The 18,040-nt window shown below is 42.5% G+C and overlaps 1 protein-coding gene across 4 annotated transcripts in view; it reads right to left on the bottom strand.

Moving 5' to 3' along the window:
- Positions 1 to 18,040, bottom strand: part of KIF13B (kinesin family member 13B) — a 211,804-nt gene that overhangs the window by 70,441 nt on the left and 123,323 nt on the right. For all 4 annotated transcript variants that reach the window (XM_061426800.1, XM_061426799.1, XM_061426802.1 and 1 more), the window contains 9 exons: positions 17,244 to 17,434; positions 16,309 to 16,519; positions 15,061 to 15,223; positions 11,122 to 11,268; positions 10,579 to 10,728; positions 10,165 to 10,293; positions 5,818 to 5,988; positions 4,203 to 4,360; positions 3,010 to 3,142 (listed from right to left, as the gene is read on the bottom strand). In XM_061426800.1, coding sequence (XP_061282784.1) covers positions 3,010 to 3,142; positions 4,203 to 4,360; positions 5,818 to 5,988; positions 10,165 to 10,293; positions 10,579 to 10,728; positions 11,122 to 11,268; positions 15,061 to 15,223; positions 16,309 to 16,519; positions 17,244 to 17,434 — 1,453 coding nt within the window. The remainder of the gene's footprint in view (positions 1 to 3,009; positions 3,143 to 4,202; positions 4,361 to 5,817; positions 5,989 to 10,164; positions 10,294 to 10,578; positions 10,729 to 11,121; positions 11,269 to 15,060; positions 15,224 to 16,308; positions 16,520 to 17,243; positions 17,435 to 18,040) is intronic.

The following is an 18,040-nucleotide window of genomic DNA, read 5'->3' as shown; positions in this document are numbered from 1 at the left end:
TCATCAGGAAAATCAACTTAGGCAATGATTGATCCTATCAAGCTAGATTGAAAGAGATGGGTTGCAGATGTCTTTGATTTAATATTTTCCAAGGACTATGTATCAGATATTTTGTGAAGAAAGTAACTCAAAAAACATTTTAATTGTCTAAAATAGTTTAGTCATTTCGATTGGCTACCTCTTGTTTTTACTTTGCTGAGACAGAAAGTGATCTGTTCTGAATGTGTACCCCAATGTGAAGGGTATCTACACTTTGGGGAAGGGCACAGGAAAAGGAGAGGGGCAATGGAGGAAAAAGACCCAGGAATGGCTTAATGTTCCATAGAGAAGCCTTGGACAGAACGTGTAACCTACTGAATTTCTTGTAACTGCTGCTATTTCACCATTTTTAAACTACAAAACTAGCATATGGTTAATCTCCTAAGTTCTCCTCTGGAACTTTCCTATTCAAGAACAGTAGGTTCCAACTTGGAAATATTGGGTTGGCCAAAATGTTCAAGTTTTTCCATACAATGTTATAGAAAAACCTGAACAAACCTTTTGCTGCTGCCGCTAAGTCGCTTCAGTCGTGTCCGACTCTGTGCGACCCATAGACGGCCTCCTACGGGGCTCCTCTGTCCCTGGGATTCTCCAGGCAAGACCACTGGAGTCGGTTGCCATTTCCTTCTCCAATGCATAAAAGTGAAAAGTGAAAGTGAAGTCGCTCAGTCGTGTCCGACTCTTAGCGACCTTATAGACTGAAGCCTACCAGACTCCTCCGTCCATGGGATTTTCCAGGCTAGAGTACCGGAGTGGGTTACCATTGCCTTCTCCGAATGAACCTTTTGGCCAAACCAAAATATTAAATTCTAATATGCCTACCATCCAAGGCCCTCCATGAATTAACCAGCTGCCACAAGCCTCTATTGATGTTGTTTAATCACCAACACCTGTCCGACTCTTTTGCGACTCCATGGACTATAGCCTGCCAGGCTTCTCTGTCCATGGGATTTCCCAGGCAAAGAGAATGGTTTGCCGTTTCCTCCTCCAGGGGATCTTCCCAACCCAGGGATGGAACCCATGTCTCCTGCATTGGCAGGCAGAATCTTTACCACTGAGCCACCAGGGAAGCCCACAAGCCTATATAACCCCTTCTGTTACTGCTTTCCAGGTCTTTCGATATATTACGTTCTACACAAACGTGCCTAATCCACCCTCTATCTCTATTTCTGCCATTTATATATGAAGAACCTTTCCAGCTTGGTATGATTCTTTCACCATCCAAGTCAAGACACACATCCTTCAAAAAAGCCTTTTCTGATAAATTCAAAATACCTTTGATCACTTTCAATAAAGGCTGCCAGAAGTGTGACAAACACTTAAATATTCAATTTATACCAAACCACAGAATATTATCTGGTCTTGCCTTCCAGGAGATGAATCTCTATGGCATTCAAAGTAGATATATATAGTTTCAACAGATGTTCAGGAAAAGATGTTCTTCACGCCTTTCTGAATCCTATTTTATGTATATATCTCACACTACAATTTAAACTAATTTCCTTTTGCTTGTAGTGCCTTGTCCATACATGAATGAATGTGCTACAAGTCATTTACTAGGGACAGAAAACAAGTGCTTATCATTTTCCTCCTCCCAAGACATTCAGAAACTGAAATATTTAAGCAAACTTTCTTTTGCTTTTAACCTTATATTTTGCTTTGAATGATTTCAATGTTTATTTTCTTGAGCCATTCTAATATTTTACTATTGTTTTAAAGTACGTAAACTATCATAGGATATAATAATCTACTTAACATTGACTTCATGTAAATAGCAAAAAAGTGTTTGTAAGTCTTACATGTAAATTCTATTAAGATGTTCTCTCTCATCTTTCATTTGCAGCACAGATACTATAGACTGCATCTGTCTGGAGTTAAGTGACAATTCTCACACACTTGCTATACTGGTTTCCTGCTGGCAGGTGTTCACATCTACCTAGCTGCCCTGATTTCACATGTCCATTGTTAGGGCTTTCCCAGTGGCTCGGTAAAGAACCTGCCTGCAACGCAAGAGACACGAATTCAACCCCTGGGTCAGGAAGATCCCCCAGAGAAGGAAATGCAATGCACTCCAGTATTCTTGATTGGAGAATCCCACGGACAGAGGAGCCTGGCGGGCTACAGTCTGCGGGATTGCAAGGAGTCAGACACGACTGAGCTCGCGCACACACACCAGCAAATCATGCCACCTGAGAGTTGCAGGAACCCTTGATTATAGCCAAGTCAGACAGAAAGGCAAGTGACCTAGGGCCCCAGCTAGCATCTGAAGTGAAGGCGGTCATGTGCTTAATTAACTGTGAGCCCTTAAATCTGTGGCCTGAGGCTCACTCTCGGTGGGTTAGGGTCCAAATGGAATTGAATTCTACGACACCCTATTGATGTCTATGGAGAAGCAGAGAACTGGTGGGCTTTAGGCCTCCCTACTTCTCGCCTCCCCAGTCTCTAGCAATGGGCTCTGCATACCCGTTAGAAATTAGTTTCTAATCCTCACACTAACCCTACAGGGCTAGTGTTATCATCCCCTGCACATCACACCTGAGGCAAGACTCCAGAAGGTGCTGAACTTGCTCACAGATACAGAGCGAGGCCAGGGACAGCTGGAACCGAGCCCTGGCATATTAGACTCCACAGTGCTTGTTCTTTCTACCATATTACACGGACTCTCTGCATCTTTATAAATGCTCTAATGCTGCTTGATATATTCCTTTTACTTCCAACAATTCAATTCTAAGTCACTTTATTTATCTTTTTCTTACTTCAACTTAACAGAAGTTGGTTTTAAATACTAAAGATAACATTTTTTTTTTTTTTAATGAAAGAAAATACACATGAAGTGAGAGACGACTTTAACAGAAGAAATGATCTTGGCCAATCTAGGTTTCATCATCACTGATGTTTCCACTAAAAGGAATCCAATATTAACCTTTATGACACCAAAGAATTCAATGCTAACATCCGCAATTTCATTACCTGCCGGAGTTGGAAGATCCCACCCGTCGGCACGTCCTTTGCAGGAATCACCTCTACAGGGCAGTACTCCCCATTCTCATTCTGTTCCAAGATTTGAACCCAAAACTCCACTTTCCTGGTGACTTCGCTCCACCTAGGAAATAGTTGAAGTTCTTGGAAAATCATACATTTCTATTTCAATACAAACAGCTTAGGACCCTACCCATGAGAATTAGCAATGATAATGACCTCCAAATAGAGTAACTCTGTTATTAGAGTAATCTGAGGTTCAATGAGGAATACACAAGTACATCCTAGCAAACGTGATTGAAAGTGAAGTTCAACAAACAGTATCAGAACTAAAAGATGATGCCTTTATTTCATTCATAAAGGTGTGGTAATTACAAACTATATCAGTGTGGTTATTTAAAAATTTAAGCATTGTTATCAAAAGTACAGAAGCAATTCACAGGGATGATCTTTTCATAGACGGGGCAGTGCTGTAAATTTAAGCATTGTTATCAAAAGTACAGAAGCAATTCACAGGGATGATCTTTTCATAGACGGGGCAGTGCTGTACGCTTTGGTGGCTCGACAAGTACCTCTGCTGTACCTCAGAGTATCAAGTGCCTCAGAGAATCAGGACAAAAAAATCTCTGTGTCTAATTCAGTATTCGCTAAAACTTTTTAAATGGAAAAAAAAAAAAAAACAGAAGGAAGACTATCTAGTTCTCATCATTAATTAGAGGCAGTACAAATATATGCTCTTTTAGTCTTTTCCTTTCAACTCTTCTGTTTCAAATATTGGTCAACAAGTAAGCCTTCCTCCTTTCATGATTGATGCAACTTGAAAAGAACTCTGAGATAAAGCTAAAAATAAGAAATTCTGAATTCCAGAGAATATCTGATTCATCTTCTCTACAGCTGATTAACTAGAAGTTATTTCATAATAATAAGCAACATATTCTCCAAAAATTCATTTTACTCTTTATTCTTAACTACCTATTTCTTAACTTTTTCCCATCAGTCTTCAAAAGTTCATTCCTCTAAGGAAGTTTAACTGTGCTATTAATACCGTGAACATAACATCATCTATCCTTGGCATACTGGTAAATGTTCAGGAAGTGGTAATCTTTATAAAGTGGCAATATTAATCTCTAGCAGTTTTTAAAAAATTATAAATGGTATCAGATGGATGGATATCTCAAATTCACCTGTCCCGAAGACTGCGTGTTTTTGCTTGGATAATCCCCAAATCCCACAGGGCTGGGTTTTTCCGAGGATCATTCATCTTATGGCCATAGACTTCGATTGCCAACGCCCCTTCTGAAAGATGCTCAATAAAGTCTTCAGTGATGCTAACAGAAAACTCCTAAAAGGAAATAAGTACAGAAGAGAAACACCTTCCAGTGACCTGATTACTTACACCCCACATCATATCCTCACTTCATCATGGAGAAGAGAAATGTAAGAGAAGGTTTTAGTTACAGCACAAAACTGTCATCCAATGCCCATAATGAATGCCCAGATGGCCCAGGGTCCTTAACTTTCACTCCAGCTTTTCTTAAAACTCTACACCTTGAAAAATCTATTGTGAAAGACCAGCACTGTATTCTATTTTGAGAGCAATATTCTGAAAGCATAAATAATCATATGAAGAATGACAACACTGATTTACATCTAGTAAGACAGCAGTGTGATGGACAGACAATTTTTCCTAGTTTTTAGGAAGTTAATGCTCTGATAGTAAGAAAGAATGACTATCATTGTGCAAAAAATTCAACTGATTTTTTAAAATCTGTCCATCTTTGTAAGATATAAAACAGTCTCTAGTAATGATTAGGATTGAGTTTTTAAATAATTTATTTTTAAAAGTCACAGAATCTCCTCTTTCTCAATCTTTAAAACAGAAAGACTTTTGATATGCTAAATAGATTAGAACTGAGAGACCTCTCTCGCTTGAAAAAAAATGAGATAGCTCAAGTGAGACAAAGTAGAAAAAAAGAATCTAGAATCTGACAGTCTCAGCTCTGTTAGTTATTAGCAGTGGGCAAAATGACCTCTGAACTGGCTTCCTCCGTTTTTTTTTTTTTTTTTAAAAACACTGTCATCAAATAGAGCTGTGGGAAAGATAGCTCTAAAATGTTTGTTCTTGTCTCTTCTATCTTCACTTTCTCTAAAACAATAGTTTCTTAACCTTCCCAGATGACACTTTTTCCAGTAACTTATACAAAACACGGATTTTTTTTGGAGACAGGTACCATATATACATATACAGTCACACGAAAGTTAACTTTTGGTGGTGGAGGAGTTACGTGCACTGACACTGTAGTTTGGGTTTTCCCCAGCTGTTGTTATTGTCTTCAGTTGCTAAGTCATGTCCGACTCTTCCGCAACCCCACGGACTGTGTTACTGATGTACCTGACCACAGCGTTGTGAGTTTAAGCTGTACATACTGTGCACTGATGACACATTAGTCTTTGACTCCAAGGGCTTCCCTTGTGGCTCAGAAAGTAAAAAATTTGCCTGCAATGCAGGAGACCTGGGTTCAATCCCCGGGTAGGGAAGATCCTCTGGAGAAGGATAAGGCAACCCACTCCAGTATTCTGACCTGGAGAATTCTATGGACAGAGGAGCCTGATAGGCTATAGTCCATGGGGTCGCAAAGAGTCAGACACGACTGAGTGACTAACATTTTCTCTTTCTCACCACCCTAAGAAACTGATCTAAGACATATATAGGTACCGAATTACTCAATAAAATATGGGTTATTTTTATTTTGCTTTGACCTGAGTAATTAAACGCTGACCAGGTCTGCACACACTCACACTGCAGTGATCAAAGACAACCATGCACTGCGGCTCCTTGCTGACGGGAGAAGACGAGGTGTCCACCTCGGGGGCAACGGTGACTGGCTCCTGCTGATCCCAGAAGTCGTATTTGCAGAACACGAAGTGGGACAGATGCTGTGGCAACCCAGTGGCTTGAAGTATTTTCACCTGAAGAAAAAGGAAGGCTCTGTTTTTAACCCAGATAATTCCAAGAACTACTCTGAGTCAGAGACACAGGTTCCAGTCCTGACTATGCCCTTAACAGCTGGCTTTTGTTGATCACATCCCAGTCCCTTTCAATCTGGGCTGTATTTCTGCATCTGTGAAATGCCATATTTAGCAAGAGGTAGACCTAAGATAGCAATAATCTAGACTGAATACAAGTGGACATTTTAAAGCATTTACAGGCTGAAGAATAACATTTAAAATTCTAGTTTCTTTATATCATCATCTTAAGAAGAAAGTTCTCCAACATCAACACCACTTGATGATATAAACCTGGCCAACTATGGATATAGCACAAGGACACAGGGTTAAGAATGATGAATGAAGAATGCAAACAGTGGGCACACCAGTAAGCAGTAAATATTCAGAAAAGTATTTATCTGATATTTTAGTGTCTAACAAGGAATAAGGTTCTCAACTGGAATGTTACTTGCTGCTGAAGCATTTTTGGAAAATCTGAAGCACAGGGAACGTATGCTTTGAAGATCTGGAGAGTGAATGGAGGAAAAGAGAGATCGCGCCCGCTAACCACCCTCTTGCACCACCAACTGGCTGGTTGTTGACTGAGAGCTGGGTCAAAGGAAACATGCCTTGGGCTGCAGGGGTGTAGGGTTTTGTGATAGCTACATAAAACTAGAATATGTGTTTAATTGGCCCCAAACAAACCAGACCCAGGAGAAATACCTAGAATGGGTTTTAAAGCAGCCAACAGTCTATGCGTTTTTTTCAGCAGGCAGCATCAGGTCGATTTTTAAGCGGGAGTTTTTGTGATAAGCTGTGACAGTATAAAACTCCTCCAACTACAAAGGAAACTAAATCCTAAAAGTAACTAAGCCAAACTGAATTCTGACTTTACAATCAATGAGGCCAACCTCCATGAGACTGCGCACTGAGCATTTATTCACACCCTTCACTTGGTCACTTCCTGCACGCTGTATGATACACTTGAAACCTCCAGTGAGTAAACTTAACAAAAACAGATTTGAATGTGGCAGAAGTTTACATAGTTTCATAACCACAAATATAATCTTACTGTTTCAGGAAATACCAACAATGACACAGAAAACCATGCAAAGCAAATGACTATTTTCTTCTCTACCAGGCACATGATGGGTAAGCAATGGATGGGGATTCTTACTCAGTTTTTCCTATGATGGCAACAAGACTGTGAAACATCTAGAGGGCAATGCCCAGGCTCTGGAAGATGATCAACCAGCACATTCTATTTGTCCAAACCAAAAAGAGCGATTGGTATTAATTTTTCATTAAAATTTTCATTTAAAAACCGTCCCCTTCTCATTAAGTGTTTAAAATACTTATTCTATTCTTTAAGTTGAGGCAATGTGGTATTTGGGAAGACTGCAAGATTCTGGAGGACACAGATCTAAAGATAAATCTCTGCCACTTCTTAACAGTAATTGTTTTTAAACAAATGACTTAAATCCTTAGTTTCCTTAGGATTTTCTTCTGTACAAAACAGGAGAGCTGCCTAATGATAGATGTGTGAGAACTAACCACACCAGTGAAACACAATGCCTGAAAACGCCACCAGGCGTACCACTGACTGGATGGATGTTCAGTACATACTTCGTTGTGATTGAATTCCATCTGAAAGCTAATTTTCCTTCTTAGAAATCAGTCTCAAGATGGGAATGAATAACAAAGCAAGATTTCACATGCTGAACTCTCCTCCACAGGCAACTTCTCAGAATGAGACTGCCAGGAATAAAGAGTATTGGGAATAAACAAAACCAGGAATGATTATCTAGAACACAGGTTCAAGGTCTTGCATGCAGAAGCCTGAATCACCACCAGGTGGCAGAATACCACAGACTTCGACTTGCTGCTGCTCAAAATGTATGGCCCAGAAACGTCGGGAGATAATGAAGTTGTTTGAAGTTTCGGGAGATAATGAAGTTGTTTGAAGTTTCAAATATACTGATTTTATTTAATACAATTAAAACGATCAATATGTTAATATGTACATACTTTTCATCACAGAAAAATAAATCTAGTCTTCTTTTAAGGGCCAATAATACTCACATCTGTGATCTTTTAAGATTTTTTGATGTGGACCATTTTTAAGTCTTTGCTGAATCTGATACAATATTGCTTCTGATCTACCTTTTGGTTTTTGGCCCCATGTTCTCTGGCCAGGGATCAAGCCCACACACCCTGCAAGGGAAGGTGAAGGCTTTACCACTGACCACCACGGAATGCCTCATCTGTGATAACTTCAGTGTCCCCAAACAGGTTTCTTTTGTTTCTGTCCACAAATATTTTACTGTCATATAGTTTATTTGTCTTCCTTTTATGCAAAAAGCTATTACATGTCAGACTATCGTCTCTAAAAACCACCTCCTCCTGGAAAGAATCCAGTTCCTTGGAGAAACGGCTGATTCCAGGTCTGGGATGAGAAATGTACGGGCTGCACGAGACCAGGGCAAGAAGGCTGGCACGGCCTCCGGGGTGAGGGTTGTGTCAAAGGGTCCCTTGGACTGCAAGGAAATCCAAGCAGTCCATCCTAAAGGAGATCAGTCCTGGGTGTTCACTGGAAGGACTGATGTTGAAGCTGAAACTCCAATACTTTGGCCACTGACGAGAAGAGCTGACTCATTGGAAAAGACCCTGATGCTGGGAGGGATTGGGGGCAGGAGGAAAAGGGGATGACAGAGGATGAGATAGTTGGATGGCATCATCGACTCGATGCACATGGGTTTTGGTGGACTCTGGGAGTTGATGGACAGGGAGGCCTGGCGTGCTGCGATTCATGGGTCGTAAAGAGTCGGACATGACTGAGCAACTGAACTGAACTGAAAGGACCCAGGAGCCCACTGAAGAGGCTCCCCTAGGCCAAAGATGGAGTTGTTTGAGCCTCGATGCAGATAATAAATATAAGAGATCACAGCTTATCAAGCATATTTAAATCCAAGAGTTTATATAATGATAAGAAGACACAAACCAAAAAACCCTCGCTTGTCAGTTTTGGATATTAGAAGGAAAACTATTTATTTTTAAAAGTAGTCAATAAAGGGAGACAGTGGTGTATTCATCCTGCCTCTCTGATAAAAACTGTATCTGTGAATAGCAAGATACTTGACAGAAAGATTCACTCTATAGCACAATTCCAGCTAATAAATGAAGCGATGACAGAATCACAGTGTTGTTCTTTTCTAACTCCTAATGAAATATCTAGGTGATAACCATCAATGATAGCAAACACTCCCCAAAGAAAACCAGGCATGCCGTGCCTTTTAATGGAAGCAGACACCTCATTCTCCCTGTAAAGTGTCATCCTGACTCCTCTTCTCCGTGTCAGCTTTATGTCTAGCTCCCACTTTACAGCAAGCACATCCTAACCCAGTAAAGAATTAGCAAAACCGAGACTATGAGACCATGTGAGATGACAGCACAGTTTCTACACTAAGCAAAGTGTAAGATGAGAGAGAAGGTGCACGCACACACAGGAGGGAGCAAGCACAAGCGCCAGAGCCAGAAGAGTAAAACATAAAACAGGCCAGAGACGCACCAACCGAGACAACCACGGGAAATGATATTTCACAATGTCAAAAAAGGATTAATTTTTGCGTGTGGTACATCCTGGCTAGGCTGGGTTTTTTTTTTAAAGTTTTCTTCTTCTGAGACACATATTAAACTACTCTTGATGAAATACGATGTCTGGGATGCTTCAAAATAATCCAGGGGAAGGGGACAGTGGAGAAGCAGCGTGTATACATGAACAAAGCAAGACTGAGCAGGAGCTGATGGCTGCCAAGGGACGATGAGTGGGGGGGTCAGTAAGACCCTCCTCACTACTTTTCTGTACGTTTGATCTCTTCTATAAACAAATCATACTACGTTTTCACTGTTATTTTCCTTTTTAAGTTACCCAGCGACAGAAATCCACCTTCCGAGGAAGACAATATTCTCCTATGCTGCTTCACTACCGGTAACTTTCACACACTCATCTTTCACAGGGTGGCATGTCTGGTCCATCTCTTTACAGTGGGCTGTTACAGATGGAGTCAGCAAGGCTGTGCTTCCATCTCTGATAACTGTATAACCTCACAGGAAACATTCTGAAATCATGTACTGCTGCTGAATGGGACGAGGACTCACCATGCACACGAGCCTGTTCTCCTGGGGCTCCTTATCCGAGGAGGCATCCACGGGCTCGTCCCCTCCGGCAATCCTCTCCCCGACGTCACCACTGAGGCGCATCACCTCCACGTGCAGCCGGCCGGCCACCTACAGCAGGGAAAGCAAAAGAAGATCCTTGCTCTGCATTTCGGCCTTCATCTGTTTAAGAGTCAAACGGAGGGCAGCTCAACGACGGAACAGGTTCTAATGGTGACTCTTCCTCCAAGTACTTGGAATAATCACCGTCAAGCGGTGTGCAAACACAGGCATTGAGAATACACACAGACGGCGCTCGTTGTTACTGACGGGAAACTGTTAATGACAGCTCACTGTCACCACCCTGTGTTCCTGAACTGCCCTCTGCAGGACATAAGGCACGAGGAGAAAACTAACCTCTCCTTTCTGGTTGATGATCGGCACGGCGTACTGTAACTTCACGTCATAGAAGAGGGACTCTAGGAAGACGTTGGCCACCCCGATGAGGCTGTGGTTTTCCTGCTCATCATAGAATGGATCTGCACGCCTGAAGTAAGACCGTATCACCTTTGAGGAGACATGAAAACATACAACTTCAGAAGATCACTTAAAACAGAAGAATTCTTTTTTAATACATGTGTTCCCCATCCTGAACCCTCCTCCCTCCTCCCTCCCCATACCATCCCTCTGGGTCGTCCCAGTGCACCAGCCCCAAGCATCCAGTACCGTGCATCGAACCTGGACTGGCAACTCGTTTCATACATGATATTATACATGTTTCAATGCTATTCTCCCAAATCTCCCCACCCTCTCCCTCTCCTACAGAGTCCATAAGACTGTTCTATGCATCAGTGTCTCTTTTGCTGTCTCGTACACAGGGTTATTGTTACCATCTTTCTAAATTCCACATATATGCGTTAGTATATAGATCAGCTCAGGAATCTTTGTCAAATAACCTACCGGGGTGTCTTCTTCACATTCCTTCCACTCCTGATAAAGGTCTCTCATATCCAGTAACCTGTTGTCCAGTTTTTCCAAGGACCAGATCTGCTTCCCTTTTCCTTTTCTTCTCACCTGGATAGCAGGTTCACTAAGGAGAGAGCCTCGCTGTGAAGAGAGTGAGAATGACTTTGTGAAACACAGAGACACTGGTACAACGTGGGCATCAACCCCAACATTCCACTAATACACCCACCGGTCAGACGTCAGCAGCTGAAACGGAAACCATATCGTTCTTTAATCTGTTCAGTGCGAAACTTTCCAGAAATCTTACAAGCTGAATATAATCCTTCCTATCTAACTGCAGTCAAAATTTAAGAATAAATATAAATTTAAATCCCAGAAAAGTAGACCACGTTTAATGGAAAGTCAAAAATGTCTTAACTGGGGGGCTTCCCTGGTGGTCTGGTGGTTAGGACTCTGTACTTGACTAAGGGGACGTAAGTTCAATCCCTGGTGGAGGAACCAAGACCCCTCACTCCATGAGATGTGGCCAAAAACCCAAGTGTCTTAATCGGACTATCATATGACCAAAGAGAACCAGTGGGGAGGAAGAGGGTCCTAAGCAGTGAATGAGAAGGGCAAGTTTCCTGGAAGGGGTGGTTAAGAATGTTTTTCTTTCAAAAGTTTGAATGACAATTTTTTTGAATGGCTAGTATCCTAATGCAGTACCAAACCCAAGTGATCAAAAGAGTAAATTGTGAAAAGTATCCTGTTTACTCATCTGGAGGCAATAAATGATACCAACTTCCAAATACACAGTTTGGATTTATTATTAAAAAGTTAAAGGGCTTCCCTGGTAGCTCAGTGGTAAAGAATCCACCTCCAATGCAGGAGATACGGGTTCGATCTCTGATTTGGGAAGATCCCACGTGCCGTGGAGCAGCTGAGCCTGTGCAACACAACTACAGAGCCTGAGCTCTGCAACAAGAGAAGCCACTGCAGCGAGAGGCCCTCACGCTGCAATCAGAGAGCAGTCTCAGCTCCCTGCAACTAGAGAAAAGCTGTGCAGCAACGAGGACAGCCGAACAGCCACAACAGCCAAAACTAAATGAACAAACAAAAAATACTTTAAAAATAAAATGAAAAAAGTACAGAACCAGCTAGAGATGCCGGTTGTACACAATATTGTGAATATACTACAGGACACTGAATTGTTCCTGTTAAAATACTAATTTGATGCTGTGTGAATGTCATCTCGGAAAAAAAGAAACAGTACTCCCTGAATATTCCCAGCTTAGAAAAGCAACATGCTTTTTTAGAAATATAATATTGGAAAAGACTCTGATGCTGGGAGGGATTGGGGGCAGGAGGAGAAGGGGACGACAGAGGATGAGATGGCTGGATGGCATCACTGACTCGATGGATGTGAGTCTGAGTGAACTCCAGGAGTTGGTGATGGACAGGGAGGCCTGGTGTGCTGCGATTTATGGGGTCGCAAAGAGTCGGACATGACTGAGCGACTAATCTGATCTGATTACTACTTTTTAAAATATTTATTAATTTATTTGGCTGTACTGGGTCTTTGTGGTAGCATGACAGATCTTTAGTTGTGGCATGTGGGATCTAGTTCCCTGACCAAGGTTTGAACCCCAGGCCTCCTGCATTGGGAGCATGGAATCTTAGCCACCGGACCATGAGGGTAGTCCCGACAATGTGCTTTTATGTAGGAAAAACATTTAAACTTTTGGAAATCACAGAGCAGAAAGTAAAAATGCCTCTGTATATCTCCCCCAGAGAGATGGATCTAGCAGATCACTAATCAATTGAGATTTATTAGAATTTTTAAAAAACTCTTCTGTCTGCTTAGAACTTTAGAGAATTCTGAAAGACACTCAATGTTGCCTTAACATCTGGCCTATTATTAGTTCCCTAACCCTAACCCTTCTGTTCCAAAGAAACAGAATTTACATAATGAAGAAAGGATTTTAGAACTGTGAAGTTCAAAAATTACCAAACTCTCACATATGCGGTCGCTAAGAGTCGGACACGACTGAGCGACTTCACTTTCACTTTTCACTTTCATGCATTAGAGAAGGAAATGGCAACCCACTCCAGTGTTCTTGCCTGGAGAATCCCAGGGACGGGGGAACCTGGTGGGCTGCCATCTATGGGGTCGCACAGAGTCAGACACGACTGAAGCGACTTAGCAGCAGCAGCAGCACATATGGTAAAGGCCCTTCTACCTTATATTCAGCCAGCTAGGAAATAAATATCTGATTACAAAATCCTACCTAATCCACCAAAAATTACATACTAACATGATTGAGAACTATAAAAGAAACCCATGTAAGAAAGAAACATCTGAATGGCAAGGAGAGGAGATTTTGCTGGAAGGACTGATTCTGAAGCTGAAACTCCTATACTCTGGCCACCTGAGGCAAAGAACCAACTCATTAGAAAAGACCCTGATGCTGGGAAAGATTGAAGGTGGAAGGACAAAGGGATGACAGAAGATGAGATGGCATCACCAATGCGATGGACACGAGTATGAGTAGGCTCCGGGAGTTGGTGATGGACCGGGAAGCCTGGCGTGCTGCAGTCCATGGGGTCGTAAAGAGTCGGACACGACTGAGCGACTGAACTGAACTTCCCCCATTCTTTTATTAGACTTCTTACATAATACAAAAAAAATTTTGTGACCTTGAATATTTACATGAAACAACTAGTGAACAGTTTTGCCATGCCATCTATTGACAAGTAGAAGATAACATTCTGGAGGTAAAATGAACACAACTTGGGCAGGGTAGGGAAGGATGGCAGAAGAGCAAAAGGAGGGGAAGAACAACAGAATCTGCCTGCCAAGGCAGCAGACCTGAGTTCAACCTCTGGGCTGGGAAGATCCTCTGGAGAAGGAAATGGCAACCCATGCCAGTGTTCTGGCCTGAGAAATCCCATGGACAAAGGAGCCTGGTGGGCTACAGTCCATGGGGTCGCAAAGGGTCAGACATGACTTGGTGACTCAACAACATTATTAAAAATAAAAAATCTGTGACCTTGGAGACTCACATGGAACAACTAGTGAACATTTTTTCCATGTCATCTATTGACAAGTAGGAGATAACGTTCTATTGGTAAAGTGAGAAGGTCAAGTGTTAGTCACTCGGTCGCATCCAACTCTTTGCGACCCCTTGGATTGGACTGGAGCCCACCAGGATCCTCCGTGCTTGGACTTCTCCAGGTGAGAATACTGAAGTGGGTTGCCATTTCCTTCTCTGGGGGATCTTCCCGACTCAGGGATCAAACCAGCATCTCTCGTGTCTCCTGCATTGGCAGGCAGGTTCTTTTACCACTGTTCCACATGGGAAGCCCCTCTTGTAGGTAAAATGAACCCTTAACTTGGGTGGGTAGGAAAGGACAGCAGAGGAGCAGAATGAAGGGAAGAACCACTTGGGCAAGATTTATCAGGAAAGACTTCTTGGAAATAATTTAAACAAACTTGAAAATAGGAGTTAAGTAAAAGAAATTGCTACAGGGACTTCCCTGGTGGTCTAGTGGTTGAGAATTTTCCTTCCAAGGCAGCGGACATGGGTTCAATCCCTGGTCAGGGCACTAAGATCCCAGGTGTCCCAGGACAGCTAAGTCCCCCCGAGAGACCCGCCCACCACAACAAAGATACAGCACAGCCAAAATTTAAAAGAAAAAAAAAAGAAGCTGGTAGAGCTGGGGAAGTGGGTGGAAGAGGATGTTTCTAGTGGATAAAACCATTTATGCACAAAGAGAATTATATGGAAGTAATTCTGATCGAGAGAGGCAGACAGGTCCCAATGACCTAGACTGTGGAGGATGCGGGCGGGGAAGAGGGCAAACTCCCCGCTCCCATGTTTAAATAACCCTGGTGAAACAGGAAGCGATTTTATACAACGGTTTCTTTGGTCGTTTCATTAACAGCAACCTCACCTTCCTGTTGGCATCGAGGCTGGAGGCGGGAATCTGGAGGGTTACTTTATATTCTGTTCGCTTATCCAGTTCTTCCGCGATGTAACTAGCTTCTCTCACCAGCAGATTGGCTTTCACAATTTGTTCCCTCAGCCTCATCAGGCTGTTATTCAGTGTTGCTTCTCTTTAAAATAAAATGGGGAGGGGATAACCATTAGAGCAGCACATGGAAATATGATATAGCACATAAAACATGAATGCCAAACTGCGAACCAAGCTTTACGACCGTCTCCTGCACACAGAGATACATCTGCGGCACCGCCCTGTGCATGCACCCGAATGTGGGCTACGTCACCAGTGCTGGCACACGCTCCTGGGGGAGGCTGGCCAGAGGCTAGGGCTTGGCAAACTTGACTGTGTACACAAATCACCTGGGAATCTTGAGAAACTGAAGATTTTGACTCAGTATATCTGGGGTCCCTGCTGTGCATCCTCAGTCCCTGAGTCGAGTCCAACTCTTTGCAACCCCATGGACTGTAGCCCATCCAGCTCCTCTGTCCATGTGATTTCCCAGGCAAGAAAACTAGAGTGGGTTGCTATTTTCTTCTCCAGGGGATCTTGCCGACCCACGGATCGAACCCACATTTCCTGCATTGGTAGGTGGGTTGTTTACTGCTGACCCACCTGGAAAGCCCGTATCTGGGGTGGGAGACCTGAAATGCTACATTTCTGTCAATCTCCAGGTGACAGAGATGCTGCCTGTCTGCTGACCAAACCCTGAAGAGCAGGAGGTTAGTTAAGTCCACTCTGTAACTATGGCGAAGACATTTAGCGCAATGCTCATCAGCCCATATAAAGATCAAACTTGCAATCTGAATCTTACTGGCACCATGCTTTACCTACCTGATATACCACCTCTCTTTTTGTCCTTTTTTAAAAAACCATCTACCCACGCCTCAGAACCTAAAGTATAATACAATGATAAAGTATAACTTCTGAGTACACACACCGGTTTATTCAAATCCAAAAGCTATTTATACCCACTGAAAATGGGGTGGCACCTCAGAGGGGTGGCTTTAAATACATCAATATAAATGGATAATTCCTTATATCCCCCCAAAATGGGGGCAAAAAAGACAAGGCCAAGTGGTTCTTAGCTGTAACACTTACAGTATAACTCATGCTTAAGTTAAGGTCTAGACTTTCCCCTCCGTCTGTCACGCAGGTGGGTCAGGGTGACGGGTAGCAAGGGCCCCACCACCCACCTACCTCTCTTCCGTCCACTGCCGCAGGCGCTGCTGAGCGCTGGGGGAGTGGAAAGAAAACCTGTCGGAAGTGCGACCGCTCTGCTTCTCGGGGGACAGCCGCCTCCGCAGCTGCTCCAGCTCGTGCTCGTACATGAGCCGCTGGCGCTCCAACGCAGACCGTTTTTCCTCTTCATGCTGCTGCTCCAGGCTGTTCAGTATTGACTGCATGGGATCTAGACAAGGTTTTTTGTTTTTGTTTTTTTTCAAGGCAAATAACAAACAAAAGGTTAACTGCACAACACAATATGCAGGAAACGCTGCTCTGTTTTGTTGTTTGTCACAAACAATTAATAATAATGTGAGTTGTTTTTACATTTTTTTAATTGGCGTATAATTGCTTGACAATGTTGTGTTAGTTTCTGGTGTACAACAGTGTGAATCTGTCATAAGCATACATATGTCCCCTCACTCTTGAGCCTGGCTCGAAACTGGGTCATTTGTAGAGATGTGGATGAACCCAGAGTTTGTCATTAAGAGTGATGTCAGTCAGAAAGAGAAAACCAAATAACGTAAGATTCTTAAAGACAGCTAGCTTTCCTTACTCCCAGTTACTAACCATATAATCTATTCTGTTAGATACTTGCTAAACTATCTTCTGTATAGAAAAAGCAGGTCTATACATAACCTAAGACAGAGGCCACACTCCAGAAATCCACTACAATAATAAGCCAGGGACAGTCAAGTCTCAAACCTGAGAAATTCTACCAATGAGAACAGTTTGAACTGACTTATATATCAAGGCAGAAAAAATAAGTTTTTAAAGCCACAAAAGAATTGAGTACAGAGGAACAACATGAAGATGTCTTTTTGCTAATGTTTAAAAAGTCTCCAATGTAACTATCTCTAACCAGTCCAGCAACTTTGTAAGATTCTGAAAAGCAAAACGGGTCTGCTCACCATTACTGCCCAGCGCCTTCATGGTCACCTCCATCTGGGCGTACTCATAATTGAAGTTGATCTCACTGGACACCTCACTGGACGAGTCTCCGTCAACATCCAGCTGCTCAGAACTGGTGTCATTCTTCATGGATATGTCTTGCTCCTCATCGTCTCGATCTGCGTTCTTTTTCTTTTTAGGCAAATTAAGTCTTGAGAAGAAAAAAGAATATTATCTTTTAAAGAAAGATATGCATTTATTCATTCCAGTCATTAAATAGTGGCATTTGCTAGATGCCAAGGGGATACTATAAATAGAAGGCAATTGCTCAGTTGGTAAAGAATCCGCTTGCAATGCAGGGGACCTGTGTTCAATCCCTGGGTTGGGAAGATCCCCTGGAGAAGAAAGCCACTACCCACTCCATTACTCTGACCTGGAAAATTCCATTGACTGTATAGTCCATGGGGTCTCAAAGAGTCAGACACGACTAACTTTCACTTTTCACTACACTCAGAAGTTTATATTCCAGTAGTAGAAATAAAACACAGACACATGTGCCAATAAAAAAAGTAAAAAAGGTAGCTTAAAATGCCACATGCATAAAACGAAGATCATAGCATCCAGTCCCATCACTTCATGGCAAATAGAAGGAGAAAAAGTGGAAACAGTGACAGATTTTATGTTCTTGAGCTCCAACATCACTACAGACGGTGACTGCGGCCATGAAAATAAAAGATGCTTGCTCCCTGGAAGAAAAGCTACGACAAACCTAGACAGCATATTAAAAAGCAGAGATATCACTTTGCCAACAACAGTC

This window comes from Bos javanicus, chromosome 8 (assembly GCF_032452875.1).
Source record: "Bos javanicus breed banteng chromosome 8, ARS-OSU_banteng_1.0, whole genome shotgun sequence".
In the NCBI taxonomy this organism is placed as follows: domain Eukaryota; kingdom Metazoa; phylum Chordata; class Mammalia; order Artiodactyla; family Bovidae; genus Bos; species Bos javanicus.
The sequence above is the reverse complement of the archived record's forward strand: the minus strand, read 5'-3'. Positions and strand labels throughout refer to the sequence as shown.